This window comes from Bufo gargarizans, chromosome 3 (genome assembly GCF_014858855.1).
Source record: "Bufo gargarizans isolate SCDJY-AF-19 chromosome 3, ASM1485885v1, whole genome shotgun sequence".
Classification (NCBI taxonomy): Eukaryota; Metazoa; Chordata; class Amphibia; order Anura; family Bufonidae; genus Bufo; species Bufo gargarizans.
In genome coordinates this window covers 458,095,902-458,111,003 of record NC_058082.1, presented here as the reverse complement: position 1 = coordinate 458,111,003, position 15,102 = coordinate 458,095,902, and the positions used below count along the sequence as shown (strand labels likewise).

Here is a 15,102-nt window from a genome sequence, read left to right as displayed (position 1 = left end):
CAAGGGTCTATTGGCATGCCTGCCTAGAAAGATTACAGAGCACGGTTCTGACATTAGCTCCTCTGGGCTGCACGCTGGGACCAAGCCTAAATTCTTCCATTACCTACCCATGGGAATGGATACAAAGAAGAGAAATTATTACCAAGCCATGTCTAATATCCTCTACAAGGCTGCTTCTTCAGTTTTAATACTTTAATGCAATTACTGACAACACGAGACTGTGACACTGTTAACATAGTTCAGTTCAGGTGTCTGAAAACTTCCTGCATTCATTATAATAGAGATACATAGCATGTGCCACAGCTGCATAGGGACCCAGAGGAAAAAAGCATAAAAACCATGGGGGAATGCAACTTTTAGAGGTTCTCACCACTTTTTAAAAAGTGGTGAGAAATGTGGCGGGGCTTAGCATGACCCACCAGATTTACTATAAATTACACAAGAAACTGGCATAACTTGTAGCTCCTGTCCGTGCCATCCGGTTTTTGATCAGATCTGTTTTAACCTGTAAACTATCCGATTATAGACGTTGCGTCCTCCCCACCAGCCAATCACATAGCCTCTACAACTGGCAGCTATGTAACCATTAGCCCAATCTCTTAGATATTTTGGGAAACTGATATTAACTCCATCACTGCCCCAGATATTAGCATAACCCTTTTACTAATGTAGGATGCCCAGTGTTTGACTCATTACTCACGTAAATACTGAACAGGAAAACTTCCAAAAATGTTAGCATTTGCTTTTTCCACCCACTGTTATAGTTTGGCCAGCTTACATGATCCTACTTTCCTGCCAACATCTGACGCCAGCAGGATGTCGGGACACCCCCATACTCATACTATGCCAATATGAATCTAATGTATACTGAAAGCTTTATGGGGGCATTTCTGCAATCCTGGCACTGCTGTCCAAACCATCGCCCTGGGCCTGTGGTAGCTCTTCAAAGCTCTATATGCCTCACATGTATAGGAGCACTCAAAATAAATGGAATTTGCATTTATACAAACTGCTGGTGCCATATAAAGTAGATGGGTATCGACTGACCCGCTGATTTTGACAGGAGTGGTCGACCATTTTATGTGTATGGTGAATTTCCAGCTGACAAGGGAGATAAGAATCTGGTGGCCGGTTCTTTGCTCTCCCATTCATTACATGGGCACACTCTGCCAAGAAGAGAATACCTATGTATAGGAGCGTCGGGAGAGAGATAGATGTTGGCAGAATAAGCGTTTGGCTGACAGCCATCTAATGTGTATGGCCAGCTTCTCACACGTAATGTATGGCATGGTTATCTGCTCTGCCACTCAGATAATCCCCTCTGCTCCACCATTCAATAGTAGCTTACCAGTTATTTTAATTTTATGGTCCACTCCAAAAATTGGAATCATTAGGAACATGAAAAAAAAACTTACCTTCTGTGCTTAATCCTGGACTTGATGTAAACTTTGCGACATCGACAATTTTCACAGCAAACTGCTGTCCAGTTTCTCTGTTGATACATCTTCGGACAACGCTGAATGGGCCCCTAAAGAGAGAAATCAATGGTTAACAGGGAAATGTACACGGCTCCTGCACACACCATTACATAGCGACCTTAGGCTATGTTCACATGTGATGGCAACATGTTTAGCATATGCACAGGTAAAACTTACAGCACTACAATGTGACCCTTAGCAAAGACCAAGCTGTGCAGTGTATATTATACACAAATTTGGGGGGGGGGGGGGGGGGTGGAGACACCAAAAAAAAAAAAAAAACGCACACCCCAAGAAGTTGTTGGAATCTAAAGAACCATTGTATGTGTGAATATAAAATATATGGCTGTGCCACGATCCAACCACAGTGGAGGGCGTCACAGTCAGGGAGAAAAAAAAAAGCTCACCTTCTCCCTGGCTGTGACTGGATCATGGCACAGCCAGGGAGAGGCCCATTGAGAAACCCTGGCATCTCCTCCTCCCTGTACCAATGCATTAAAATACTAGGCGGGAAAACAGCAGGGGGGCACAGCGTAGGAGCGATATTATATATATATATATATATATCTCTCTATCTATATCTATATATCTATATATACATACATACACATACATACACACACACACACAGGTCCTTCTAAAAAAAATTAGCATATTGTGATAAAGTTCATTATTTTCTGCAATGTACTGATAAACATTAGACTTTCATATATTTTAGATTCATTACACACAACTGAAGTAGTTCAAGCCTTTTATTGTTTTAATATTGATGATTTTGGCATACAGCTCATGAAAACCCAAAATTCCTATCTCAAAAAATGTCATCCGACCAATAAAAGAAAAGTGTTTTTAATACAAAAAAAGTCAACCTTCAAATAATTATGTTCAGTTATGCACTCAATACTTGGTCGGGAATCCTTTTGCAGAAATGACTGCTTCAATGCGGCGTGGCATGGAGGCAATCAGCCTGTGGCACTGCTGAGGTGTTATGGAGGCCCAGGATGCTTCGATAGCGGCCTTAAGCTCATCCAGAGTGTTGGGTCTTGCGTCTCTCAACTTTCTCTTCCCAATATCCCACAGATTCTCTATGGGGTTCAGGTCAGCAGAGTTGGCAGGCCAATTGAGCACAGTAATACCATGGTCAGTAAACCATTTACCAGTGGCTTTGGCACTGTGAGCAGGTGCCAGGTCGTGCTGAAAAATGACATCTTCATCTCCATAAAGCTTTTCAGCAGATGGAAGCATGAAGTGCTCCAAAATCTCCTGATAGCTAGCTGCATTGACCCTGCCCTTGATAAAACACAGTGGACCAACACCAGCAGCTGACATGGCACCCCAGACCATCACTGACTGTGGGTACTTGACACTGGACTTCAGGCATTTTGGCATTTCCCTCTCCCCAGTCTTCCTCCAGACTCTGGCACCTTGATTTCCGAATGACATGCAAAATTTGCTTTCATCCGAAAAAAGTACTTTGGACCACTGAGCGACAGTCCAGTGCTGCTTCTCTGTAGCCCAGGTCAGGCGCTTCTGACGCTGTTTCTGGTTCAAAAGTGGCTTGACCTGGGGAATGCGGCACCTGTAGCCCATTTCCTGCACACGCCTGTACACGGTGGCTCTGGATGTTTCTACTCCAGACTCAGTCCACTGCTTCCGCAGGTCCCCCAAGGTCTGGAATCGCTCCATCTCCACAATCTTCCTCAGGGTCCGGTCACCTCTTCTCGTTGTGCAGTGTTTTCTGCCACACTTTTTCCTTCCCACAGACTTCCCACTGAGGTGCCTTGATACAGCACTCTGGGAACAGCCTATTCGTTCAGAAATGTCTGTGTCTTACCCTCTTGCTTGCGGGTGTCAATGATGGCCTTCTGGACAGCAGTCAGGTCGGCAGTCTTACCCATGATTGCGGTTTTGAGTAATGAACCAGGCTGGGAGTTTTTAAAAGCCTCAGGAATCTTTTGCAGGTGTTTAGAGTTAATTAGTTGATTCAGATGATAAGGTTAATAGCTCGTTTAGAGAACCTTTTCATGATATGCTAATTTTTTTCGATAGGAATTTTGGGTTTTCATGAGCTGTATGCCAAAATCATCAATATTAAAACATTAAAAGGCTTGAACTACTTCAGTTGTGTGTAATGAATCTAAAATATATGAAAGTCTAATGTTTATCAGTACATTACAGAAAATAATGAACTTTATCACAATATGCTAATTTTTTTAGAAGAGACCTGTATATAAAAAAAAAAAAAAAAAAAAAAAAAAACAACAGGCAGGGTGGCAGCTTCAGCCAGGGGTACCCAGCAAACAAAAGGTATTTAATTAAACTTAATAAAAAAATGAAAAAAAAAATTATGAAAAGGTCCTCTAAGACTGGCATCTAAAATGTTGGTCTTAATAAATGACTCCATTAGCTTGTAAGCTCCACTGGAGACAGCAAGAAAGGATTAAGTCTATAACTAGGAATATGTCAGCACTATATACATTGAGTAAAATAATAAGTACGACCAAAAGGAGATGTACGCCAATGTATGGCCACTAATTAGGTGTCAACATGGCCCAAGAGAAACATCGTTCATGCAAATAACGGCATTTTAATCATTTGCACTAAAGATGATTTTTGTGAAATTTAACAAAACCCCAAGGAGCATGTCTGTCTAGGTTTAGTCGCCGCTCCCGGAACACTGAGGTCTCCCAATGTAGCATATTCAAATATGACAGTTGGCGGGATAGAAGTTGAAGGCCCACCATCACCTTATTTCCAGACATACAGAACCTGCTACCACATGATTTCTGTGTAGCCCCACATTTTTTTATTCTTTTTTTTAAACATTTTCAAGATTATTGACCATCACGTCCAAAAAAAGTTAAGAATTCAACAGAAGCAAAACAAGACTAATCTTATCAAACCTAAAGCTTAAACCTGAATTCTATAAAAAGTATAAAATAACAATATCAGTTCTATTAGCGACGCTTCCCTTTCTGTAAACTTTACATCTGTATTTTAGTATCAGCTCTGAAGGCAATCCCTCCCGTTCACTAAACTTTACCCATTTATTTTAGTGAGCTGATTCAATGTTCTACCATTCATCTTTTACCAGAATTGATAGCTTCCTGTGCGCTAGCATTTGAAGAGCAAGAGAAGGAAACCGCATTCCCCTCCACTGCTTCCCTTCCCCAATCATTAAAGAGGTTCTCCAGGCTAGGTCATCAATTTTAGATCAGTAGGTGTCCGTCACCTGGCACCACCACCATTCAACTGTTTCAGGCTGTAGCAGGGCCGGATATTATACAATGCATGCAGTGCAAGCAGAACGCTCCGAACACTGTGTAGTTTCTGCCGGTGTACTGCAGCCCAGCTCCTATTCACTTGAATGGAAGCAGAGCATTAATACTCCCGCACGAACACTACACCGGGTACAAAGTTATCTGCTTCCAGCTCCATATAGTTTCCGGCTCAAGCAGCAGCCTGAAACAGCTGATCATTGTGGTGCCAGACTATAACGAATCTCATATTAATGACCTATCCTGAGGATAGGTCACAACTATTCAAGTGCTGGAAAACCCCTCTAAATTAATGTAGATCTTGATTGTATTTGTGAAAGGGAAAGTATAGGCGTTGCTGCAGTATGCTAACAGGAATAGAGTTCTGCTTATCCAGTCATGCACCGAACACAGCCACTGATTTCTAGACCGTGCTCTCCTGCTTATAAATGGAGCAGCCAAGGTAAACGAAAATAGAGCTCCACTGAGTTCACACTTCAGTTATTTGGTTAAAACCAGAAGGTCACACACAGGAAAAATAAAAAATAGGGTCCATTCACATTGTGCAGCCCTCACACTAACTGATGGAAATAACTGACTAATCTTGGCCTACACACACTTATGCCTGTTTTTTAAATAAGATTTAAAAATGATTGTTTTATGATTGCATTGTACAGTCATGGCCAAAAGTTTTGAGAATTACATAAATATTGGAAATTGGAAAAGTTGCTGCTTAAAGTTTTTATAATAGCAATTTGCATATACTCCAGAATGTTATGAAGAATGATCAGATGAATTGCATAGTCCTTCTTTGCCATGAAAATTAACATAATCCCCCAAAAAACTTTCCACTGCATTTCATTGCAGTCATTAAAAGACCTACTTAGATCATTTCAGTAATCGTCTTGTTAACTCAGGTGAGAATGTTGACGAGCACAAGGCTGGAGATCATTATGTCAGGGTGATTGGGTTAAAATGGCAGACTTGACCTGTTAAAAGGAGGGTGATGCTTGAAATCATTGTTCTTCCATTGTTAACCATGGTGACCTGCAAAGAAACGCTTGCAGCCATCATTGAGTTGCATAAAAATGGCTTTACAGGCAAGGATATTGCGGCTACTAAGATTGCACCTCAATCAACAATTTATAGGATCATCAAGAACTTCAAGGAAAGAGGTTCAATTCTTGTTAAGAAGGCTTCAGGGCGTCCAAGAAAGTCCAGCAAGCGCCAGGATCGTCTCCTAAAGAGGATTCAGCTGCGGGATCAGAGTGCCACCAGTGCAGAGCTTGCTCAGGAATGGCAGCAGGCAGGTGTGAGGCGAAAACTTTTGGAAGATGGCCTGGTGTCAAGAAGGGCAGCAAAGAGGCCACTTCTCTCCAAAAAAAAACAACATCAGGGACAGATTGATCTTCTGCAGAAAATATGGTGAATGGACTGCTGAGGAGGACTGGGGCAAAGTCATATTCTCCGATGAAGCCTCTTTCCGATTGTTTGGGGCATCAGGAAAAAGGCTTGTCTGGAGAAGAAAAGGTGAGCGCTACTATCAGTCCTGTGTCATGCCAACAGTAAAGTATCCTGAGACCATTCATGTGTGGGGTTGCTTCTCTTTCAAGGGAGTGGGCTCACTAACAATTTTGTCCCAAAAAACAGCCATGAATAAAGAATGGTACCAAAACACCCTCCGACAGCAACTTCTTCAAACAATCAAACAACAGTTTGGTGAAGAACAATGCATTTTCCAGCACGATGGAGCACCGTGCCATAAGGCAATAGTGATCACTAAGTGGCTCAGGGACTAAAAAATTTACATTTTGGGTCCATGGCCTGGAAACTCCCCAGATCTTAATCCCATTGAGAACTCGTGGTCAATCCTCAAGAGGTGGGTGGACAAACAAAAACCCACTGATTCTGACAAACTCCAAGAAGTGATTATGAAAGAATGGGTTGCTATCAGTCAGGAATTGGCCCAGAAGTTGATTGAGAGCATGCCCAGTCGAATTGCAGAGGTCCTGAAAAAGAAGGCTATCACAGAAGTCAACTACCTAAAATTTAACTTTTAATCAAAAATCAGCTAAAAGATACACATATATGATCCCTCACTTGGGGATTGATAGACAAACAGAAGACATACACAGAAAAAATAGAGCCATGTTAAGGACCAGTTCAAGGAGGGCCAATCTCGTGATATGGTGGGGCCAGACACACATAGGTCACTAAATGTATCCCTGTGATATTCTCAGCCCGGAGATGATCCCCGATGGTGGGAACACTCCATCCCCGTGCCTAACCTAATTGTCCTTGGAAAGCCCTAATCTCAGAGAAAGACCCATATGGATGTCCGGGTCCTGAGATATCCGCTATACAAACAAGTAATGTCCTATCGGACAATCCAGAAAGATATCTGGATGAAAAAACAGAGTCACAACTTATACAGATGCCTACAAAGTGGCGCTCTGAAACAGGGTCTCGACGCGTTTCCCCTCAACTATATGGTTCATCAGGAGACCAGTAACATTATGATAGGTTATGATAAACACACAATGTATAGAAAATAAGTTGCCTTGTAGATCAAAAGGCAACTGGTTTTTCAAAACAGTGACCGCATCAGGACTTAATCCATATAAATGGTCAGACCAACCAAAATAAAGAAAAACCAAAATAACTGGGGCACCTCCATGCAGCACCGCACTGTCTGAATTAAAACAGAACAACTAACATCGCATAGAAGGACCATTGATCATGATAAGGTACTTATCCATTCTAGTCGATCTTCAGCAGGCAGTGAACAGCAGCATGGGGTGCTCCAGGGGGCAAAAAAGATATGGCTCCCTAGAGCCATATCTTTTTTGCCCATGCTGCTGTTCACTGCCTGCTGAAGATCGACTAGAATGGATAAGTACCTTATCATTATCAATGGTCCTTCTATGCGATGTTAGTTGTTCTGTTTTAATTCAGACAGTGCGGTGCCGCATGGAGGTGCCCCAGTTATTTTGGTTTTTCTTTATTTTGGTTGGTCTGACCATTTATATTGGATAAGTCCTGGTGCGGTCACTGTTTTGAAAAACCAGTTGCCTTTTGATCTACAAGGCAACTTATTTTCTATACATTGTGTGTTTATCATAACCTATCATAATGTTACTGGTCTCCTGATGAACCATATAGTTGAGGGGAAACGCGTCGAGACCCTGTTTCAGAGCGCCACTTTGTAGGCATCTGTCTAAGTTGTGACTCTTTTTTCATCCAGATATCTTTCTGGATTGTCCGATAGGACATTACTTGTTTGTATAGCGGATATCTCAGGACCCGGACATCCATATGGGTCTTTCTCTGAGATTAGGGCTTTCCAAGGACAATTAGGTTAGGCACGGGGATGGAGTGTTCCCACCATCAGGGATCATCTCCGGGCTGAGAATAACACAGGGACATCACAGGGATACATTTAGTGACCCATGTGTGTCTGGCCCCACCATATCACGAGATTGGCCCTCCTTGACCTGGTCCTTAACATGGCTCTATTTTTTCTGTGTATGTCTTCTGTTTGTCTATCAATCCCCAAGTGAGGGATCATATATGTGTATCTTTTAGCTGATTTTTGATTAAAAGTTAAATTTTAGGTAGTTGACTTCTGTGATAGTGTTCGTAATTACAACTACCAATTCAGTATTTACATAGGTTTAAAACCCCCCTGAAAAAGAAGGACCAACACTGCAAATACTGACTCTTTGCATAAATGTCATGCAATTGTCAATAAAAGCCTTTGAAACGTATGAAGTGTGTGTAATTATATTTTAGTACATCACAGAAACAACTGAAACAAAGATCTAAAAGCAGTTTAGCAGCAAACTTTGTGAAAGCTAATATTTCTGTCATTCTCAAAGCTTTTGGCCACGACTGTACTTATTTTGAACTAAAAAACTTTTTTTTTACTTTGTCTTTATTACAAATATGCAGTCCTTTTTTCTGTACAGGGCTGAGATGCTCTACTAGAGTGATCTAAATTTTCTCTCTGCTCTATTAGCCAGCTAAGGCTACTTTCACACTTGCGCTAGGTGCGGATCCGCCTGGTATCTGCACAGATGGATCCGCACCTATACATGCAAAGATGGTATCCGTTCAGTGCGGATCTGTCTGCATAACAGATTTTTCAGATCTCAGTTTTCAGAATCGTGAAAACTTAGATCCGACAGTACATTCTAACACAGAGGTGTTCCCATGGTGATGGAGACGCTTCAAGTTAGAATATACTAAGAACTGTGTACATAACTGCCCCCTGCTTCCTGGCACCACCCGATCTCTTACAGGGGGCTGTGATCCACACAATTAACCCCTCAGGTGCCGCACCTGAGGGTTTAATTGTGCGGATCTCAGCCCCCTGATCGGGTGCTGCCAGACAGCAGGGGCCAGACCCCCCTCCTTCCCCAGTATTAAAAGCATTGGTGGCCAGTGCAGCCCCCCCTCCCTCCCCAGTATTAAAAGCATTGGTGGCCAGTGCAGCGCCCCCTCCCTCCCCAGTATTAAGCATTGGTGGCCAGTGCGGCCCCCCCTCCCCTTAAACTGGGACTCCGATCGGAAATGCCGCTCCGCTGCCACCAATGATTGGGGAGGGGGGGTTGGGGGTCTGGCCCCTGCCGATCAGGGGGCTGAGATCCGCACAATTAACTCCTCAGGTGTGGCACCTGAGGGGTTAATTGTCGGATCACAGCCCCCTGTAAGAGATCGGATGGTGCCAGGCGGTAGGGGGCAGTTATGTACACAGTTCTTAGTATATTGTAACTTGAAGCGTCCCCATCACTATGGAAACGCTTCTGTGTTAGATTTTAAAAACTCAGATCCGACAGTATATTCTAACTCAAATCCGATGGTATATTCTAACAGAGGAGTTCCCATGGTGATGGGGGACGCTTCAAGTCAAAATATACCATCGGATTGGAGAAAACTCTGATCCGATGGTATATTAATAGGGACTCCTGACTTTACATTGAAAGTCAATGGGGGACGGATCCGTTTACAATTGCACCAATATTGTGTCAATGTAAACTGATCAGTCCCCATTGATTTACATTGTAAGTCAGGACAGATCCGTATGGCTCCGCACCGCCAGGCGGACACCAAAACGCTGCAAGCAGCGCTTTGGTGTACGCCTCCAGAGCGGAATGGAGGCGGAACGGAGCCAAACTGATGCATTCTGAATGGAATGCAGAATGCTTTGGGGCTAAACTGATCCATTTGGGGCCGCTTGTGAGAGCCTTGAAACAGATCTCACAGGCGGACCCTGAAACGCAAGTGTGAAAGTAGCCTAATCTGAAGGGCTCCTTATCTCTACTCACTGTAGCTCAGTTCTTAGCTTACTGATAAGAATGTGGCTTGAATAAGTCTTTATGACCTCTTAGTAAATTAGAGATAAGGGTTATTATATGTAAAGACAAAATACTATTCACACAGCTAAGATCAACTGAAAAAAATATTTTTTGCCCAAAATGAGTAAGGCTACTTTCACACTAGCATTCGGCTGTCCGCTAGTGAGCTCCGTTTGAAGGGGCTCACAAGCGGACCCGAACGCTTCCGTCCAGCACTAATGCATTCTGAGTGGACGCGGATCCGCTCAGAATGCATCAGTCTGGCACCGCTTGTCCTCCGCTCCGCTCAGCAGGCGGACACTTGAACGCTGCTTGCAGCGTTCGGGTGTCCGCCTGGCCGTGCGGATCCGTCCAGACTTACAATGTAAGTCAATGGGGACGGATCCGTTTGAAGATGACACACTATGGCTCAATCTTCAAATGGATCCGTCCCCCATTGACTTTACATTGAAAGTCTGGACGGATCTGTCTGAGGCTATTTTCACACTTAGAAATATTTTAACAATATAATGCAGACGGATCCGTACTGAACGGAGCCACCGTCTGCATTATATGAGCGGATCCGTCTGAGACGGATCAGCTCTGAACGCAAGTATGAAAGTAGCCTTAAATGCAATAATAAAAAATATTTTCCTCTGAAAGTGTACATAGCCTTTAAAGAGGTATTCTCATCTCAAACATTGATGGCAGAATACTAGGAAATGCCATCACTGTCAGATAGGAACAGGGCCCAAAGGTGGGATGGCACTGGCATCTGAAGTGAACAAAGAGAAGCTGTGCAAGGATAGCCACCTCTCCATTCACTGCTATGGGACTGACGAATATAGCAAAGCCAAGAACTGCGTCAACCAATGAGAGAGGAGCTTATAATGTTGTTTAAAAAATAAAAATAAATATCGAGAATGATCTAGAAGATAGAGTCTTATAGACTGGTGGTATCATTAACACTATTTCCTGCCATTATATGACTTATCTGGCAGCTAGATCCTTAGTTTGCAGTTCTTCTAGATCTGGTGGGAGGAATATCTCCCTCCTAACTTTCTCATTTAGATGCAGCCCCAGGATCATGGAGTACTTGACAGAAAATAACTGATCTGTAATAATGTAAAGAAAGCACTTTGACTGGGATACACACAAAATTTAGCAGCAGCTTTGTTTCTGCTGGAGTCCTGTTTCACTCACACCCTTTAAATAGGCTTTGAGACATGACCTGGATATTAAATAAGCCAGCACCTCATCTGCAGACAGCTGTTTTGGGGTGATTGCCCCCATCAGTGCAGAGCAGAGAGTACTGGCTTAACTGGGTGAGAGGCCTTAGGCTCCATTCACACGTCCGCAATTTTCCTTACGGTCCGTTTTTTTGCAGATCCGTGTTTCCGTAAAAACCTTCCATTTTTTACAAAAGTGCATCCACATCCGTTCCGTGTTTCCGCAGAAATAAAAAAGGAAGGAGGAATACATGCTGCTAGGGTAATGCGGATGATAAGCGGATAACATTTGGTGTCTTTCCGCATGTCATCTGCTTTTTTTCGGACCCATTGGAGTACAATGGGTCTGCAGACCGCAATGGGTCTGCGGACCAGAAGTAGGACATGCTTAATTTTTTTTTGCGGAACCGCATCATGGAAGTGCTGATGCAGACAGCAATTACTCCCCCATTGAAATGAATGGATCCGCAAAATTGCGGAACAGATGCGGAAGGAAAATTGCGGACGTGTGAATGGAGCCTTACATCTAGTGGCATTAGAAGTAGAGCTTACCAAGAACTCATTTGCATCCCTTTCTTCCTAGAATTCCAGAGAAGCATATATGGCCTATAAGTGTCCTCACCGCGATTAAGGTGCTCTCCCCAAGGAGAGATAGTACCCCCAAAAACTCAGATCTTTTTCACTCATCCCCCTCCGCTCTACATAGCCTTGTATGGGATGGTGTAATCAGATCCTTCAGTGAGAAAACAGCAATCCTTGTCTCACCAAGACAGATTACTCATAAATTTCAGAGACAAAAGCAGGAATTTATCATTCCCCCTTGCTGCTGGTTATCCCAGCAATGCAAAAAAATTAGAGCAATAAAGCACTCCTGCACTCCAGTGCATTTGCAGGGAAAACTTACTAGTTTTAAATTAGCTAGTTCCCATGTCCATCCCGAGTGTAAAAGAATGGAGGCCACTCATGGATGCAACCATTCACATGACCATGTTGCAAACACTGCGCATATTAAATCAGACATCAGATGATTTAATAATACATGTAAGGGTGCTGCCACAAGTCACAACTGTGCTTTGTTTTGTGCGTGGCAAAAAATGCTTGGAGTTTTTGCAACATACCAGTGTTTATAATGCATTTTATTGGGGGGTTGGGGGGTTCAGTCTAGCAAACAACACACACACACACACACACACAAAGGGGATAGACTGGTAGATTGTTTGGAACGAGTATTCGTAGGAACGTTTGTCCCCATAATATGCCCGACAATCAGGCAGTGTAAACCCACCATTACATTAGCGCTAAGTAAGCGGTGTGAGGGTTAACTCTCCTTGTAGAAGCAGGCCTAAGGCCCTATTACACCCACGGATTATCTGACAGATTTTCTGACCAATCAGTGGTCGTTTACACACACAGATCTTTTGTTATACACACCAACTATAGGTCTGATCGGACAGAAATTTGTCAGATCTGTTGGTGTAATACAGGTATAAAGGTGGATTTACATGGCCGGAATGTCTGGCAGATTATTGGGAATGCTCGTTCCCGACAATCTGCCCGTCTAAATGTGCCGCCAATCACCCGATGAACGAGTGCTCATCGATTGGGTGATTTTGTCATTCGCGCAGGCACTCCAATCAACGCTACTGGGCAGCAGATTGTGCCGTCTGCTGTGCAGAAACAATGATTCTGTATGTCTGATAATGATCCCTCGTCCTCATACTGTGGAGATGATCGCTGCATGTAAATACAGCGGTCTCCGTCACTGAGCGAGCAGCCGACTGTCGGGAAGGGATCGGTTGTTACAACGTGCAGTGTAAAGAATCAACACAAATCGTTAGTTTTCTCTTTGAAGTGCCCCCCAGGCAGTGCTTTTATTCGCCTTGTTGTAAATACGGCCATGAGCAGGGCCACTACATTTGAGCTGTGCTTTCTACTCCATTCAAAGTGCTAGTTCCAGAAGCTGCAGGGAACAATCTACCTATCCTGAGGCCCAGAAACCCCCTTTAGGCTAGGTCTACACAATGACATTTGTCGCGCGACATTTTTTATAATGGCAGTCTATGGTGTTGCACTACAACATGCGACATGCTGCGACTGCGATGCAACAGTCGCAGAAAAATCCATCTCGAATTACCATAGACTGCCATTATAAAAATTGTTGCGCGACAAATGTCGTTGTGTAGACCTAGCCTTAATGAGTATAGGGACTCTCAACTCTCCCCTGACAGCTTATGTTAGACAAGATAAGAATTGGGCATGTTGGATTTCATCTGTCTGATCCCCTTTTTCTCCAGGAGATAAGCCACTGAAAGGGGTGTCTGGCAGTGGCTTTCTCCCCTCTTCTCCATTAACTGCAGTCACTTGGCCGAGCATGCATATACAATCAGTTCCATAAATATTGGGACATCGACACAATTCTAACATTTTTGGCTCTATACACCACCACAATAAATTTGAAATGAAACGAACAAGATGTGCTTTAAAGGGGTTGTCCGGGTTCAGAGCTGAACCCGGACATACCCTTATTTTCACCCCGGCAGCCCTCCTGAGCCTGGCATCAGAGCATCTCATGCTCCGATGCGCAGGGCACAGGCTCTTGTGTTTACAATAACACACTGCCGGGCGGTAACTTCCGCCCAGCAGTGTGTTCGGTGACGTCACCGGCTCTGAGGGGCGGGCTTTAGCTCTGCCCTAGCCGTTTTACTGGCTAGGGCAGAGCCAAATCCCGCCCATCAGTGCCGGTGACGTCACCGGGCTGCCTGTCAGCCCCATAGAGAGCCCGGTATGTCACCGGAACTCAGAAAAATGCCTTTGCCCTGCGCGATTTAGCGCAGGGCAAAGGAGAGCATCGGAGCATGAACTGCTCCGATGCTCATGTCAGGGGTGCTGCCGGGGTGAAAATGGAGGGATGTCCAGGTTCAGCTCTGAACCTGGACAACCCCTTTAACTGCAGACTGTCGGCTTTAATTTTAGGGTATTTACATTTAAATCAGGTGAACGGGTAGGAATTAAAAAAATTTGCATATGTGCCTCCCACTTGTTAAGGGAACAAAAGTAATTGGACAATTGGCTTATCAGCTGTTCCATGGCCAGGTGTGTGTTATTCCTTCATTACCCCAATTACAATAAGCAGATAAAAGGTCCAGAGTTCAAAACAAGTGTGCTATTTGCATTTGGAATCTGTTGCTGTCAACTCTCCAGATGAGATCCAAAGAATCAGTGAAGCAAGCCATCATTAGGCTGAAAAAACACAACAAACCCATCAGAGATGGCAAAAACATTAGGCGTGACCAAAACAACTATTTGGAACATTCTTAAAAAGAAGGAACGCACCGGTAAGCTCAGCAACACCAAAAGACCCGGAAGACCACAGAAAACAACTGTGGTGGATGACCGAAGAATTCTTTCCCTGGTGAAGAAAACACCCTTCACAACAGTTGGCCAGATCAAGAACACTCTCCAGGAGATAGGTGTATGTGTGTCAAAGTCAACAATCAAGAGAAGACTTCACCAGAGTGAATACAGAGGGTTCACCACAAGATGTAAACCATTGGTGAGCCTCAAAAACAGGAAGGCCAGATTAGAGTTTGCCAATCTAAAAAAGCCTTCACAGTTCTGGAACAACATAATATGGACAGATGAGACCAAGATCAACTTGTACCAGAGTGATGGGAAGAGAAGAGTATGGAGAAGGAAAGGAACTGCTCATGATCCTAAGCATACCACCTCATCAGTGAAGCATGGTGGTGGTAGTGTCATGGCGTGGGCATGTATGGCTGCCAATGGAACTGGTTCTCTTGTA

General features: G+C 43.7%; 1 protein-coding gene across 4 annotated transcripts in view; it reads right to left on the bottom strand.

The window, feature by feature from the left end:
* The window catches only part of CASK (calcium/calmodulin dependent serine protein kinase), a 279,746-nt gene that overhangs the window by 209,971 nt on the left and 54,673 nt on the right, over positions 1-15,102 (bottom strand). For all 4 annotated transcript variants that reach the window (XM_044283603.1, XM_044283604.1, XM_044283605.1 and 1 more), the window contains exon 2: positions 1,416-1,528. In XM_044283603.1, coding sequence (XP_044139538.1) covers positions 1,416-1,528 — 113 coding nt within the window. The remainder of the gene's footprint in view (positions 1-1,415; positions 1,529-15,102) is intronic.